General features: G+C 50.5%; 1 protein-coding gene across 2 annotated transcripts; it reads right to left on the bottom strand.

The window, feature by feature from the left end:
• Window positions 1-826: 826 nt before the first annotated feature.
• Window positions 827-16,674, bottom strand: RBM38 (RNA binding motif protein 38). Of its 2 annotated transcripts, XR_012589599.1 has the most exons (5): window positions 16,250-16,674; window positions 15,477-15,600; window positions 14,812-14,866; window positions 1,825-2,286; window positions 827-1,690 (listed from the first exon to the last, which is right to left on the bottom strand). XR_012589599.1 is itself a non-coding variant. In XM_074604864.1 (4 exons), exons 1-4 carry the CDS (start codon window positions 16,415-16,417, stop codon window positions 1,986-1,988), a joined length of 648 nt encoding a protein of 215 aa, XP_074460965.1. In that variant the 5' UTR covers window positions 16,418-16,674; the 3' UTR covers window positions 827-1,985. The 2 variants fall into 2 exon arrangements, 1 of the variants encoding a protein (XP_074460965.1); XM_074604864.1 differs by having other exon boundaries at window positions 827-2,286.
• Window positions 16,675-16,888: the final 214 nt, after the last annotated feature.

The raw sequence follows: 16,888 nt of genomic DNA on the forward strand, positions 1-16,888 counted from the left end.
GAACAGCAATATACACCAGTGCCAAAGAGGCGGCGACTTCCTGGCACCAGCTCTGCTGTAACCTTTACAGAGATGAACTAGATAACTAGTACATTCAAAGAGAGTATTTTTATTTACTTTTAAAAGCTGATAGTCACAGTTTTTAATGGTCAAAATCTGAGAACCAAATTTTTAAAGCAACTTGATGAAGGAAAAGTCCAACGAGGCCGAGTAACGCAAAGGAGGCGCAGGGGCGCGAGCACCTGCCGGAGCCTCACCGCTGCCTGCCCGATCCCTTAACCGGGACAGGACTTTGGCAGACCACTCACTTTTGGATGGATTCAATTTAGGAAAAACACTTATCCTAAGTAAATAGCAGAACAAAAGCGATATCCTGAGGATTCTGGGGTAAGATCTGATCTCAGCTGTCCCGGTTTCCAGTGGCACACTTTACAGCCTCTGCTCCGCACAGACTGGGCGTGAGCCAGCACCCAGTGCTTGGGGACAAGCGCTGGGGACCACACAGCTCTGGTGTGACACTCCAGGAGCTCACAACCCCTGAGGTGTGAGGAGCTACAGGTGACTCAGGCCACTCAGAGCGAGCAACGGCACATGGGACACGCTGGGAGGGACGGCTGTGGCCACGCAACGCCCGTGCGACGCAGTGCCGGGTCCGGATGCCAGCAGGGGCTCCTGCCGGGCCCCACTGCACCCCAGGACGCGTGTTCCCACGGCTCCCACCCCCCCACGCTGACGGGCAAAGCCCCAGTATAGCCAGATCTGGCCAGTCCGAAAGAACTCCCTACCAGACTCCAGCCAAGCAAACATGCTACCATACAGTATCGAATCATTTTAAAAGTTAAAATAGTTTATTGCTGTTCTTTGTAGAAATGCACTTAACTTACATCATCTGTTCTCTTCCTTTATTTGGCTGTTGGGTTATAGGCATAAAAAGGTTACGTTTACCCATTTGTTCAGTGACATAACACCTTTTTTCTCTTTTACGCCACTCACGATATTCTCCTAAGCTTCGCTGGCCAACAGCCCCAAATCTCTTTTACATAAATACTGTAAATGTCTCCATAGGTTGCAGCATTGTAACAAAAGATCTACCAAAGTAGACAAAAATGTTCGGTATTCTTGGTTGGTTTTTTGCATTTAAAAATATACCTAAATTTGAGATAATCTTAACAGAGTAACAATTACGATAAGAAAATAGTACAGTGCGTTGACTAAAGGAATATTCTGCTCTCCTTCAAGCCAATATTCCCTTTTGCATGTTGAAGTGATTCAGCAATTACTTAAGAACTTTTACCTACATACAATAATTTAGTAAAATGAGAATTAAACAAGGCAGATACTTACTACTATTCTTCTGTCTGCAATTCACAGCTCATGCGAATAAAATCGCAATAAATATTAAAAAATAGTTTTTCTTTTTCTTTTTTCTTTTTTTCTGTAAGGCATCTCTGAGTATTACAAAGTTTTTGTACAACCAAAAAATAAGATTGCTTTTTTCCATGTTCTCCGAGTACCTCTGTACCTCAACAGTAATTAAGAGGACTGCAGGTTTGATGAGGAGGGGAGGGCTGACGGGGGAGGGCCGGAAAGACGACCGACGGGTGATGGAAGCAGACCGCAATGTGTGCAAGAATCTGTAGTTTTCCCGTGAAACATTTCAGTCACTTCTAGAACATCTTCAAGACAGTATCTGTCCAGATTGAAAAAAAACAACAAAAAAAAAAAAAAACAACTTACCAGAAGTCCATTTTCATGAGCACAGTCAGACTGCAAGGGTTTGGGTCCGCCCTTAACACTATAAATAGCTTAGGTATTGATATGCACCTATGTAAAGGGGATAAAGGGGAGGCGCGATTTTTTTTGTTGTTGGGTTTGTTTTTTTTCTTTTATTGGGATTTTTTTTTTTGTCGTTGCTTCTGTTGTCCTAGTCGTATCCTTCCAAGTGTAAAAGATTGTCCTAGGCGGCGCAGGCGCGGGCAGGGCCCTCACTGCATGCGGTCGGGCTGCAGCTGTTGGGGCTGGTACTGCACGAAAGCGGTGGCGGGCGCCGCGGGGTTGCTGGCGGTGATGGGCGGCTGGACGGCGCCCGTGTAGCCGTATCCCACGAAGCCGGCAGCAGGAGAGGCAGCGTAGGGGTACTGATCGTAGGCAGCTGTGGTGTACTGGGAATAGGCTTGGCTGGCGGCGGTGTAGTCGATGTAGGGAGACGTGATGGACTGCACGGGGGTAGGGATGACCACGCTGGGCTGGATGATGGCTTGGGGGTAAACATAGTGGGGCGTGAGTCTGTGGAGACAAAGGGCGAGAGTCAGCGAGGGGCTGGGCTTCCTCCAGCCTGCGTATCGCCCTCCTCCCCCCCCCAAATTCATCTGCATCAGCCACGGTGCTGCCCCCAGTGCTGCCCTTGAGGCAGGGTGCTGCTCGGGGTGGAGGGAATGAACAGCAAAACACTCCTAGAGCCCAAGGGCGGAAGCAGTGCAAGGTGACGCATGGACTGCAAGAACAGACACACGCCATGGTCTCCATGTCTTGTATCTCCCACTATCCAGGCTGTTGGTCCCCAAAATAACCTCCCTGAATGGCTGCGACACAGCCCCTGCCCGACTGCCTCGCCGTATCTCCCTGACCCCCACGTGCCCTGCCTGTCCCTGCCAGCGCTGGCAGTCTCGCCATGTCCTGTATCCTCCAGGTCCACAGTCCCACCATCACCCAAACCCTGGCAGAGGCTCCCGAGGACCCGCATCCTCCCGGCACTGGGACACCAGGTCCCTCCTCCGCTCATCCCATCAGGGTAGCGTCCCACCAGGGAAGACCACTGTCCCCAGGCTTAGCCAAGGCCCTTCCAGCTTGTGAGCTGTTACCAGTTACTACACATTTAAGCCAGTGTTTCCATAACACTGGATGTTTAGGGCAATGCTACAGGGTGTTTGGAGTAAAACACAAGATATTAATTCTGGTTTTGTTCCTCCAAGTAACACTCCTCAGCAGTGACCGTGCCAGCAGCCCCCGGCCCAGGGGCAATGCCAATGTGCCCACGAGCCCCATGGCCAGCCGACCCCCGGCATTGCCTCTGCCCTCACGATGCCGGTCCTAAAGCGTTGCTTTTCACCAGCCCCTGCCCTGGGGTAGCCATGCTGCTGAGAGGAATTTAACACCACCACAGTCAATTAAAGTCCACAGACTTGAAAGATCCTGGAGATGGTTAATGCAGGATTGCCCACGCATTTGCTATAAACTATTAATGAGGAACAAAGGAAAACAAAAAACAAAAAGCAGCAAAATGAAAGGGCTGTGTTTTCCAAAGGGCCCACAAGAAGTCAGGCCTCAAACAAGAGCAAAAACTGCAGAAACCTGAAGGTTTAGGTCCATCCACACGAACTACCACAGGCCAGAGAAAAATGGGCAACCAGCATCTGCCCGCCCAGCCCTCAGCAGCAGAGCTCCATCGTGCACAGGCTTGACGATCTGGGGCTAGTTTAAGAAACTGGGGTGTGCAGACTGCCACCAGCCAATGGCACGTGACCACTGGAAGATCAGAGACACGTGCACCAAGAAGCACACGCTGTGGAGAAGGTCCCTTTCGGCCAGCTGTTGCTGAACCACGTAAGGCAACAGCACGAACCAAAAGCCACTCCAGAGAGCTCCTTCCACCCTGCCCCCAAGCCCAACTTGTTTTGGCAAACAAACCAAAAAAAAAAAACCCAAGGTAAAACTCCGCAAAGAGCTTGTGCAGATTCAAATATTTTGGGGATTTTTGTGTGGATGTGTGTGACAGCACATTTTTAAACACAACCACTTTTAAAAGCCTCCCACAGGCTTTTCACAAGCCGCAGGCTTGTACGTGCCTGAATTGCTCTCTAAGGCCGAGCTCAGCTGCTCGGGAAGAGGATATCTTGCCCGTTCATCCATCTGACCTCCAGGTTGGAAGCCCCAGCAGACTCACCACGCTGCAGGACCCGGTGCTCTGGTGCTTCATGGGGACCCGCAGCCAGAGACTGGGAACTTCTGTGGATGGGTCGTGGCTGCCCTCGTTCCACCCGAGTGTCCATTCTAGGTCTCAGCTACCACATACTGGGGACCACCTGGAGCTGGTGGTCCCCCCTATCCAGCAGTTACAGGGCTGTTCCTATTTGCTTCACAACCAGCACAGGATGGTTTAACCCCATCTTCAGGCAGGAGAAAGGCTTCTCACAAACAAGTGCTCATCTGAACCGAGTTTTCTCTCGTTTTCCCACTCACATATGCACTTTGCTTTTTCTTGAGGCAATTTGCATGATGAGAGAATGATGTTCTCCTCCCCCCGCCCAGCAACACTGCCTCCAAAACCAGGGTCCTTAGACAGAACAAGGCCACCCCCGGAGGTGCAGCACCAGGGAGGAGGATGGGTGGTGGGGAGCAGCATCTCAACCTTTGGCTGATTAAGTGCAAGACCACCTCCAGAGGCCAGAGCCACCCCCCGTGTGGTGCGGAGAGAGGGACGTCACAGCCCTTCAGTCCATAAATGCACCATACCCAATATCACCCTGTGACTAACAAGAATGAGACAAGGCAGCAGAAATTCACTGAATCACTTTTGGTTAGCTCTGACCTAAACTGACGCCGCTCGGCTGAGTCGGAGCTAGAGCTTATGGACCAGCTTGGACCAAGGGCTGAACTCGCACTCGCATCTTCTGAGGAGCTGGGCCTAGTCCCAACCCAGAGGTTCCTTGTCACTGGGAGTTTGTTTTGTTTCGTTTTAAATAGTGCAGAGGTGTGATACTGCTCTCTTGGCCTGCCAGGGTCTGGGGACAGCCTGCGCAGACCAGGCACTGGCCCAGGCAACCCCTGGGGGCGAGAAGAGCCAGCCCCGCGCATGCCTCTTGCTCTGCCCACTCGTACATTGGCAGCTCGGACAAGAGCCTGCATCCCAGACTGGCGAGGGATGCTCTGGCTGCCTGTCACTTCTCCCTGCATGTGTCCCACCACCGGGCTTCCTGCTGCTTGAGGGCTTGATAAAGTTAAAACCACTCCACAAATGCAACAAAAAAGCAAATGCAAAATCCTCACGCTCGGGACTCACTAAAAAAACACCCCACCAGCAGGATCAGAGGCGGGGGGCAGGGGGCGTGCATTTTTCCAGCACACAGGCATCCAGCCTGTGCCTGCAGAATGACCAGGAGGACGGTCCGAGAGCCTCCAAGCAACCCAGCCTGGGCACCACCCCGTCTGAGCAGCTCCGCCGGTCACCCCCCGGTGTCCCCTGTCGCGACCCAACTGCTCTGCGGAGCCAGCACACCCCATGGGGAGGACGTGGCCACATGCGGGGCCATCAGGGCGAGCGCATGCTCACAACTCATCCCCGAGAAACTCTGCGTGTCGGCTTTGCTTTCACGTACACAGCTCCTCCATTGCAGCTCCCACGGCGTGCTCCGGAGAGACAGCAAATCCGCGACATCCTGCACTACTGTTTTGCTCAGCAAGGAAAAATTCCAGCTCTTCAATGCTACTTTGAATAAAAAGCACCATTAGCTAAGACGACAATAAGTATTTCTGTACTCCGTTTCCAGAAATACATCCCAGCCCAATGCATACCACACACCATAGTTTACTGCACTAGAAAAATCACACTCAGCAACTCCAGAATCTGCTTCTATGTAAAAAGGAAGGTTCTTTTGGTCTGCGGGCTTTTAATAATTTAGCTAGAAATTTCAATCAAGACATTATGCAGTTTGGACGTCTGAACTAGGCAGACAGATGGCAACTCATTGATCAAAACAAAACACACAACACAAGGTAAGGTCACTGTGATGTCTTGCAGCTACAAAAAACCCCACACCACCAGTGCAGTACGATGAAGTTCTCTGTTGGCTACATTTAGCATCCACAGAAGGTCTTAAAATATTCCGCCCCCCTCCATATTTTTTTCCCCAGGAAAAAAGCAGCTCTTTTGGAGTTCTTTTTCTAGGAATCAACAAACTCTAATCTGAATTTCTACAGAATGAGTCACATCTGTGTTTTAAGATGCCTTTCCCTTCCTCCCCGCAGCGTTCCTCTGTCCTCTGGGATAGGCCCTGACAGCCAGAAGAGAACTTCATCTACGGTCCACACAATGCGATTATAAAACATCAACCAAGTGATCAGCCATCGGCACCACACACCAAAGTCATCCTGTGAACAGCAGACATGAGATGCTTATGGCATTACGATTAATCACAGGCAAAGTCCACAAAAACGCAACGAGCATGTTCAAACCTAAGTCTAGAGCCAGCGGTGGCCACAGGAGGGACTCGGGAGGACCGTCGCGGTGCAGGACTGCCACGCTAGCCCACGTTCCTAACTACGTGGCACGACGCCACGCTACCCTGGCAGCCAAAAATTGCAAGACACAGAACAAAAGAGATGGTTACGGAGCCATTGGCAGAGGAGACGCCGACTCGGCTTCTGCTTTTGCTGTGCAAAATGCGAAGGGCAGAACAAAAGCAGCCCGGTTTTGGTGCGGTCCTGGGTGGAGGTATTCAAAGGCATCAGGTGAGGCCAGCGCCCTTGGCTCCCAGGAGGTGCTGCCTGCTGAAAGAGCGGACTTTTTAAAACCTGCCGTCACCCAGTTGTCCCCACCACAGCGGCAGGGCTGCCGGGGGAGAGCTGCAGGGCGGGCAGCGGCAGCCCCAAGGGCAGCCAGGGGGAAGGGAGAAGTAAGAAGGCCACGTGTCCCTCACCCCTTCCCAAATGGCAAGGGAGAGGAATGAGCTAACGAAGCCCTCTCCCCCGTCAGCAGCTCTAGCTGGCAGAGCTCATCGCACAGATACTTTTTAGATACTTGATTATTTTAGGTCAGGTTTACACCTAAAATGTGTTTTAGCTGCACCTTCTCAGCTCTCCTCCATCCTGCAGGACTTCCTACGCATGATCCATGAGCAGCTCCTGCAAGCTACGTGGGTCTGGGAGAGCAGCATGGCAGAATCTCCCGTCCTCCTCGAGCTCTGCCAGCCACACCAGGAGCTGCTTTTGCTGCTTCTGGAGAGGTGGGAGACAACTGCAACCCTCTGCCAAGAGGGACACGGCATCACACAAACACTTGGGAAACAAGGAGGGGGACAGGGCTCTTGGCAGCCTCACAGAGATCAGCACACAAATGCCACCGCCACGACCAGCCTTTTATTCCTTCGAGAATTAAAGAAACAGAGCCCTTTGTGTCTGCCAGTGAAGGCACAAATTCTGGCATTTGACCCCAGGAATTTGGCCTCCATTTCCACTAGAGTTGACCCGTTAGCTGCTACAGGGACACCCACACTGCCACAACACGTGATGGCAGGCGGTGAAGGCTTCAGTTGGTAGGTGGTACTGCAGAATCATGACACAGCTGACCATGACAGCAACATGACAACTACCTCTGGTGAAGTAACACCTCCAGCCACAGCCTGGATGACAGATTTGAAGATGTATTTTGAACTGGGTTCATGAGTGTAAGACTGGGCACACCCCAGCAACCCCAAGGAAAGCAACAGCACTCCAGGAGCTCTACACTTGCATTAGCAGTGCCACAACACCACCTCGGTGCCGGTGATGCACAGACACATCCTGCTGTAACTCATGCCCCAAGAACATCATTCCTGAAGGACACTCCCAAGCCAGCAAGCACTCACCTCGTGGAGCCACTTTAAGTATACCTTTGTGGAGCGGTGGTAGGCTTGGCAACACATATCATACAGGCCCCAGCCACAATGAAAGGCTGTAGATACGTGAGAAATCAGTCCCTGTTCTCAAATCCAGACACGATGAGGAGGGGCTACAGGCCGGAGCATAGCCAGGTCAGTCCCTGCCTGCCAACAAGGACTCTTGCTCCAGGAGGAGAACTCATGAAGTTTTCCACCAACAATTCCGACCAGATCAGGACATTCATCGTGCCCAAAACCACTCCAGTATCCATCAGCTTTCACTGACATGGGCTGGGCTTCAACCACTGACATGACAAACCTCTGAATCCCAAAATGTCCCTACTAAAGCTGATTTAAACATGCATTGAAATGTCAATGGCTTCTGCCTCATCAGCCAGCTCAAAGTATGGCAAGGATGAACTCTACAGCTCCACAGTACAGTATTTATCCTCACCTACTACAATAGGACTCAAACCCAAAATAGTAAACAAACCAACTCTATTTCTGCTCATCTTGTAACTAATTTGCCTGTCTGTCTTCTACTCATCCTCCTCCGGCCCTCTGGGAAGATTTACACAGCAGCCTGTGTTAACAGGTAAAAAAATAGGTTTCCTGCTTCCTTCTTGGGACCAGACATCACCACACACTGGTGGCGATCACCAAGGAACAACCAGCCACAACAGACTGTCCCAGGCTGGAATCAGTACAAGAGAAAAAGTGATTGTATTACAGGATTCAGTAAAAATGCCTGCTGGTTGCTGAGCCTACCAAAACCATTGCTCGAGAAACACAAATGCCAACTGAGAGTATGAGAGCAATCCATGATTTCAATTTATTTTCATTTTGGCAGAAGAGAGAAAATTTAAGGAACAGGAGGCACCGCAGTAGCTGAGAACCTACCATAGACCAGCCATGTCCCCATTTTGCAGCGTTAGCACATCTTGACTTCATGATGCAATGGACTAATGGCCCATAGTGGAGGAAGATGGATCCCACAGAAACAAGTAAAAAGAAATGCCACCTACAACTTCCCCTATAGCTGGTGCAGCTATAAAAAAATCAAAAAAAAATAGCAGCTAAAAAAAAATCAAAAGAAATAAAAAAAAAAAGAGGTTGCAGACCAAAGACAAGAGTATATCTTCTCATAAAGACGTAATCCCTTTTCTCAGCTTAACCAAGAGTCTGAGATCAACATGCTGAGCTCCACCACGAGTTCACCGGGCTCAACAATTTACAGCTTTATCCTCTGCATCTTGCTTCCCCCACACCCTAAGGAAAAAGAAAAAAAAAAATAGTCCCAAACAAAGGCATGTTGAGCCAGACCAAAAATAGTTTTGGAGAAGCAGGCTGAAAAATACTCAGGTAGCAGGAGATAACATCTGCCTGAAACAAGAGCCATCTGGCACCAAGGAAAAAGCCACATGGAAGTTTATCCGCAACCAGTCAGCTACCCAGAGAAGGAAAAACCCCTCCCCTCTCGAGTTATCAGCACAGCCAAACCAGAAACGAACTGACAGAAGAAATAGAAAATGCTTCACACCAGCGCACTACCAGAGCCCGAGTCCTTCAGCGTCGGTGTGAGAAGCCCAGGAGGATGCTGGAGTCACCCTGTCCACACAGGAGCAAAACCAGAGGCTCTAACAGATTAACCCAGGAAGCCCCAGAAATTCTGCCTTGAACTAAGCTTTCCAATTTTCTTCTGCAATTTGGGGAAAACCAAAGGCTGCAGAAACATATCTAAAGTCTTCTCAAGTGCCTGACAAGTTTTGGCATAATATATATTAAACTGACTACTTTAAACTGGTTCTGTTTTTTAATGGACTGACTTTCTTTACACATAATCCCTTCGACTGACTTTTAATTAAAAGCATCTGCACATTCAATTTATCAAAACCTCTTTCTTGGATAGATGAAGTATTTTGAAGTACAATGCTTTAGTTATGGAAGAAGCAACGAAATATCTCTTTTTGAGAAAAGAAAACCTACACTGATAAAACAAGTGATTTCTACACCAAGAAAGAAATTCCATTTTAAGAGTTTCAGCGATGTCTGCTGCCAGTTGTGCTTCTGTTGATCTACAGCATCTTCCCACAAGGTGGGACCCCAGGGGAGCAGCGAGCCTGCTCCCGGCACGACTCTCCCCGGAGCAGAGCCGGCGGCAGCTCAGCCATGGCACAGGAGAGCTGAAACGCTCAAAGCTGGCCACAGGGAAATGGCAGGGGACAGCACGATCCTATTTACAGGATTTAGAGACCAAGAAATAGGAGACTCAGTTTAACTCTAGAGGTCCACGACTTTTCATCTTTTGTGATCATAGAGTATATTTAGCTTCGGTATGTAGCTTGCTCCCATCTGTGGGGAACAAGTTCTTCGTGTAAGTAATATTTAGAAGTGACCCGGTGTCCTTGCTACCAAATTATCAGCACAACAACTGTCTAGTTCCCTCTCTGGTGTCCTCAGGCCGGTCAGAGCTGCATTTATCATTCGAATTACTGGGCACGTATTTAATACTACGGAGTTAGGGACCAGTACGCCAACAGCTGCGCAAAAGAAAGATGAGATCAAGTACAAGCTGGACTCCTCTGAAAATCCCGGTGCATGCATGAATCCGCCACACTGGGACTAAGCAGCACCAGCCAGATCCGAACAGGAGAACTTTGCATCTGCCCCTCCCCAACTCCTGCAATAAGGGAAAGGGACCGAGGTCTCTGCTGCCAAGGCGGCTGCTCTCGCGCTGGTAAGGATGAAGAGCAAATCCACTGAAGGCAATGGAATCATGCAGAGAAGACGTCAACAACTCCAATCGTGTGCTGTAAAGACAAAGCTAGAGACAGCTCAGCCTGGCTCTCATCACGCCCAGGTCCGTGCCCTGGCTGCACTGGAACGGCACATGGCACCCTCCATCCAGACTCTGTCCCCTGCAAAAGGTCTACTGCTGCCTTGAGCTTGGCACAACATCGACATAGTCAAGTGTAAGGCCAGTGTATCAGACTGCGCTCTCCTTTTCTACAGGCCTATACTAGATGCAGGACATGAGCAAATCACACCCAAAAGCAAAACAAATTGTATAGCAAGGCCTTGGGACTGACGCCACCATTTGCCACCTTAAAGGAGGTGTTCATGAAAATTCGCAAAGCCATCTGATCTGCTTATAAATACATGCCTACTCTTAAAAAAAAAAAAAAAAAAGAAAAAAGAAAAAAAAATTTAAAAAAGGAGTTCTTTCTGACTGGCAAACATTTGGTCTGAAGAGCAGTAACCATGCCTGAGAACTAGCAGCTGAAGCCATTTGGAAAATGGATTTGAATGTTTCTTAGGAAATCCCCCCCCCCCCCAGAGCTTTCATGTTATTGGCACACGATAACCAACAGGTGCCGGCTGTGCCGTCCCCACGGGAGCACGTGGCAGAGCAGGCGGGGGTCCGGCAGCCGGACGGCTTTTGGTAAGTGATGCCACAGGGAGCCGGGGCACGGGGGATGCCGGCTGACAGAGGCTGAGCAGAGCAAGGCCAGCGTGCGCCGCTTTGTAAGCATAACCACAGAAACGATGAAAGTTAGTTTCCTTTTATTTTTAACCCGATAGAGAAGTTTTAAGGATAAACAGCTGCAAGAGAGGGTGGGCTGACACAAAGAGGGACTTTCTTCACTTCCTAACTGCAGCAGCATCTATGCATGAAATTTCAAACTCAGATTTAACTGTTTCCAATGCTGCCTGAGACCAAGTGTGGGCCAGAGTCAGGGGGCCACCAGAAAAAGCAACTACACACAGATGAGCAGCCGGGTCTCTGGAGCAGCAATATCCCATGTGCAGATATGGAAAGAGCTGGATCCTGCTGCAAGAGACAGACAGATGTTTCCAACAGCTCAGTCACTCGCTCAGGCACTGGTAGATCTCCCACACAGATAGCTCCTTCGCTGAGGCACAGCCACAGGAATGCATCTGCCATACGCTGCTCTGTCCAGAGCAGCAAGCACGGCTGGGAAGAGAAGAACCAGGGAATCCCCGTTCCCTGCACAGCCTCAAGCCTGTCTCGAGGACCAGAGTCCCAGAGGAGGGAGCCAAGAGGGGGGCACCAAGCAGCTCTGCCACATCGCCACGTACTCCTGGTCAAGGGGTCTATACAGGGTTGCTCTAGCAGCTTCCAAGAAGTCTTCCATGTTTCTCAAAACTTCTTAAAAAGGGACACCGCTGCAGTCAGAGACGGCTCCATTTGGAGACAGAGGGTCTCCCCCCTCTCTGGTCACATACGCACAGCTCGGTGCTGGCTGGTAGCCGCAGGGAAAGGCTGCCTCCAAGCAAAGCATCGTCTGTAAGCTCCAGGCTGAGCCCCCAGGCCTAATGTTGCTTCCCCAAACTCAGAAGCCAGATCTCCGAGTCACCCTGACACAGGCGCATCCTTTGCCTCGCGTTACTGTTAAGATCTCCGGTTACGACAATCTAGAGACTGCTCTCCCAAACAGGATTTACTACCGACTCCGCGCTGTCTGCCATACAAGTGCCTGCTCTGCCAGGACAGTGGGAGGAAGGACAGAGGCTCCTCGTGGTTTCTCTTTCTGTTCCGCATACCCCAAGCAATATTTACAGCTGCATTTGGGTGCCTGGTAGTGGGGAGGGGGAGCCTTCAGTTTATAAATAATCCTCGCTGATGTTTGGGTGATTTTCATAGTTTCCATTCATTTCAAGTTTCACCAAAACCCACATTTTGTGGCTTGATAGCTGGAACACGACTGATTGGCTTGCACTTATTTAACTGCCTAGCAGTTAGCGGGTTGTTCATTCATTTCTTCCTCGCCAAGTCCAGCTTGGGCACCTCATAGCCCGCATCCCGTAACAATCATCTTTTGGAAAGCACCTGCCAACGCCTGGGCACAAACACTTTGCAGCGGCAGGAACTGCAGGAGGGAGAACCCCGCGACGTCCCACTCCGGGGCAGCACAGGCGAGCCACTGAGCTTCACTCGGGGCAGGTCAGGATCCGCTCCATGCCGTGCAGAGCAAATGGACAACGGCAACTCAGTGAAGCTTCCAAAGACAGACAGACCCCGATAAACTCCTCGTCTATCCTCAAATCCCACAGAAGGCCAAGGAAATGCAAGAGGGGAGCCTGGCAGGCTCTTAATTTTGTTGGTCTACTGACGAGACCAACCGGTCCCCAAGAGGGAACCGGCAGCCGAGCTCGGTTGCTTGACTGAGCACCTGATGCTTTGCTCGGAAGCCACAGAGCAGCCCCAGCCGTGGTGCTCAGGTAAACGGCTCCACATTTTGCCAAACTCACATTTTCAGTGATTCTGCTCCAGCAATGACTGAGTGCAATGAAATTCTTGTTTACTGATGCTTGCAAATAATGATATATAATCCCCTTCCTCCACCCCTCCACTCTCCTGGTTCCTGTCTCTTGGCAACCGATAAATAATTTATAGTACTCTCTGCTGTATGTGCTAACTGCAGCTCTGCTGGTTTAATGATGAAACCAATGCCTAAGAACTGGAACAGTAACTGTCTAGATCACAAGGAACACGCAGTCAGTTGATCCCACACTCCTCTGTACACCGAAACCAAAAGCAAACTGTTCAAAAAGAAAAAAAAACTATGTTTTTCCAGAGCTGCAGGGCTGCGGCTGCTGGGTAGGAACAGCACCCGCAGGAACAGCAGATTATCTGCGGGAGGAACAGGCATGCGCCAGCTCTCCTGCCAACACGAGGAGTTTAACGTGCTTCACCCTTTTGTTCTGTTCTGTTAGCACGCGTGAAGAACTCCTAACAGGCTGGTTTTATCATCAGCCTCTCTTGTGCACTCCTGTGCAACTGGGAAAGCCTCCGGGGTTCACATCTCGAATGCACCGCTGCTTTGGGGGCTAAGAAAGCTATTGTAGCTCCCATGCAAGGAGAGCTATCAGAAAGCAGCATCTTGTCTCTGTAGACTACTACAGCTCTTGCACCAAAAAAAAAAAAAAAAAAAGACTCCATTTCATGACAGATGTTCTTCGAGTCTTTCCAACAGAGCCGTAATCGCTTACGAAAAGCGGCATGCTTGAACCGTACACAACACACGTACGCTGGGTGTGCACTATTGTGGCAACACAGTCTCTTACATCCATAAACTCATTGGAATGAGATTACCCCGGCAGTTGGCAACTGCAGCCATGAGGGCAGAGGAGTGAAAGTTTCTGTTTTGTTGTTAGCAGGTTTTTTTTCTTTAAAAAAAAAAAAAAAACCCAAAACAAAAAAAACCAAAAACACACACACAAAAAAACCACCCCCAAAAAAAAAAACATGAGCAGAGAGCAGGAAAGGGATGAAGTATTTCTGTTGACAAAGGCCAAAATCCCATCTATTTATATTAGAGTCACACAAAAAACACAACAGAGCAGCGCTCAAAAGCTTTAAAAAATGCACCTACTTTCTTAATGCTCTTAGAAGATAATAATAAAAAACCCTATCAATATTCACTTTCTGAAACGGTGTAAAAAAAAGAACTGCATCAATCATTAAACAGTTAAATGAAGGCAGTATGACAGTCACTATTGTTCTCGTGAAGCACACTTGTCTTTTGCCGAGCAGCTGCCAGATCCTATTAGATGTATAAAAAGAGGACTTTTCTAACCGAGCAGGGATGGTATAAGCTATTGAAAACAGCAGACAAAAGCCCACTTTTGCAGACTATTCAAGCCTTGTATAACATCTGTCCAAAATCAATTTTTGACCTAATGTTACTTTCATTAAGTAACAGACTTTGTTTCCAATGCAATTTGTTTTCTAGGATAAAACTGTACCCTAAGCATGATTATGTGGGAAACAGCACGGAGGAAGCAGAAGATCTTATTTAAGAAACATGAGAACAGAATTTGCTTAATTGTTTTGACACCTTAAGTACTATAATAGAGAAACTATTTTCCGTTTATTTGAATTCTTGAAGTTGGCAAAGCAGCAAGCAATGCGCTGGGTTTATTATGACTAAGATTTACTGAGGATAAAGGCGGATCTTTGGGAATTATATTGAAGTTGACAAATGCACAAAACTTCTGAAATCTTCACCAGAAAGTACTACAAACATTAACAACAGCTGTTGAAACTGTCCACTTTTGGACGGCTGAGGCTTTTTTCACGCATTTTAAATAATGAGGAAGTTGATTCGTGAATTTGATTTCAAATAGACTGTTAAGAAACATTCCCACTTACCCAAAGGGTCTCTGAATGAAGGCTGGATGTAGCTGCTGCACACCTATGGTAAAACCTAAAAAAGCGTTCAGAGAAAAGCAATATTAATGAATGGCATCCATTGTAATATTCATCTTGTAATATACATAGGTAATTACACCTCGGACCACATGTACATGCATTTCATCTGCTATGCATGTGAGCAAATTCAGAGCCCCATTTAGAAACAAGTTAATTTTAATATGCGTATGCGCTATGCACGAGGACCAGATGGGAATTCAGATTAAAGAACAGTATGAAAGTGCTGTTACTGAAGAGACAATGGGGTATAATGCCTTATTTTACACATTGGGTACTGTGGACATTAAACCGAAGGGCAGAATGATGAAATGGAGCTTACTGTTAATACTGACGTAGTGAAAAGGATTAACAGGAAAATAGATTAACCGTGGAATAAAATGGCTTTAACTCAGTTATACAAACTTAGGTGCGTAACAGTGGTGTAACAGGTACGAGTAAGAAGATAGGGAAGGGAGGTAACCGGGCAACAGTGGCCTCAGCCAACAACCAGCACTGTGAGGGGTAAGCACGCATCATCGGATCAGACGAATCCATCCCGAGTAACTCGTTTCCTCGTCTTACAAGTTATTCTAATAGAGAGAGACGGGATCTCCTGGATGCCTCACCAGTTTGAATACTCCTTGGTTTTGCTCCCAAATATGCCAGGTTCACATTTGCTTTCCTGCCATCGATGATGGGGTTTGGGTCTTTGCACGCCCTTTCAGCCGCAGCTCTGTCTGCCATGGTCACCTGGAATCAAGTACAGCCTTGTTTGTAGCAACGGCACTTTGTAAATGCTCCAGCAACAGGCACTAAGTAGAGTTTATTTATCATTCTATTTTGAATCCGGACCTAAACTCTGTTTCGTGCCCAGCGAGACGGGAAGGGCTCCTGGGGAATGACAGACGAGAGGGCTCCCCCCTCGCCAAGCGACTCCGCTGGGCTAACGCCAGCCGTTCTCTCTCGCCTTCCCACCTCCTCCCCGGAGCTTTTTTAGGGGGTTGGTGGGGCCAGTCCCCAAAATCCCCCCAGCAGCGGCAGCTCCGGGGATGCGGAGCCCGAGGGCAGCGCGGAAACCCGCCAAAAAAAAAAAACAAACAACAAAACCCAAAAAAACCCCAACAACAGACGGCGGCACCGGCGGTGCTGAAAACGCAGGGTACGACCTCGGCCGGCACCGGGGGGGGGGGCTTTCATCCGGCACCGGGGGGGCTTTCCTCCGGGGACCCCCGCACCCTCCCCGGACCCGGCAACCGGGGAATCCGCCGGCCCGGGGGCACCGCCGCCAGCCCCCTCCCCCGGGTCGGGTCGGGTCGGGAGGGGGGGCAGTCCCGCCGCCCATCACCGCGGCGGTGGGGAAGCGGGGCCGGGACACACACGCACACAGAGCGGCACTTACAAAGCCGTATCCCCGGGATTTGCCGGTCTGCCGGTCGGTGATCACCACCGCCTCCTCGATGTCCCCGAAGACCTCGAAGTACTTCCTGAGGGAGGAGTCGGTGGTGTGGTAGGGCAGCCCCCCGACGAAGATCTTGGTGAAGGTGGTGTCCTTCTGCACGGTGTGCATGGTGCCGGGCGCGGCCGGACCCCGCCGGCATCCACCCCGCGACGAGAAGAAACACCCCCCCACACACACAAGCACACCCCCGGCTCCGAGCCCCGGCGGCGGCCGAAGGGAGCGGAGCAGGCGGCTGGCTGCCGGGGGCCCTACAGCCGGCTCATGGCCGCGCTTTGTGCCGGGAGCGCGGGCGGCACCGCGCCCTGCCGCCGGTGCCGGTGAGTAGCGGCCGCCTGCCGCCGCCGCTGCCTTTGTAGGGCCGCGCCCGCCCCGCCCCGCCCCGCCCCGCCGCCGCGCAGGGGCCACCGGGGCGCGTAGTCCGGCACCGCGCCCGCCCGCGCACCCGCCGCGGCCCGGTCCCGGGCAACCGCGGGGGTGGGTGGGGCCCCGGGCCCCCTGCGGCGACGGGCCGCGGGCGCTGCCCACGGAGCTGCTTCGGCCCGCGGCCGCCTTGTCCCTGCGGCCCCCCCGGGGAGACGG

The sequence above is a fragment of the Larus michahellis genome, chromosome 12 (genome assembly GCF_964199755.1).
Source record: "Larus michahellis chromosome 12, bLarMic1.1, whole genome shotgun sequence".
NCBI classification, from domain to species: Eukaryota; Metazoa; Chordata; class Aves; order Charadriiformes; family Laridae; genus Larus; species Larus michahellis.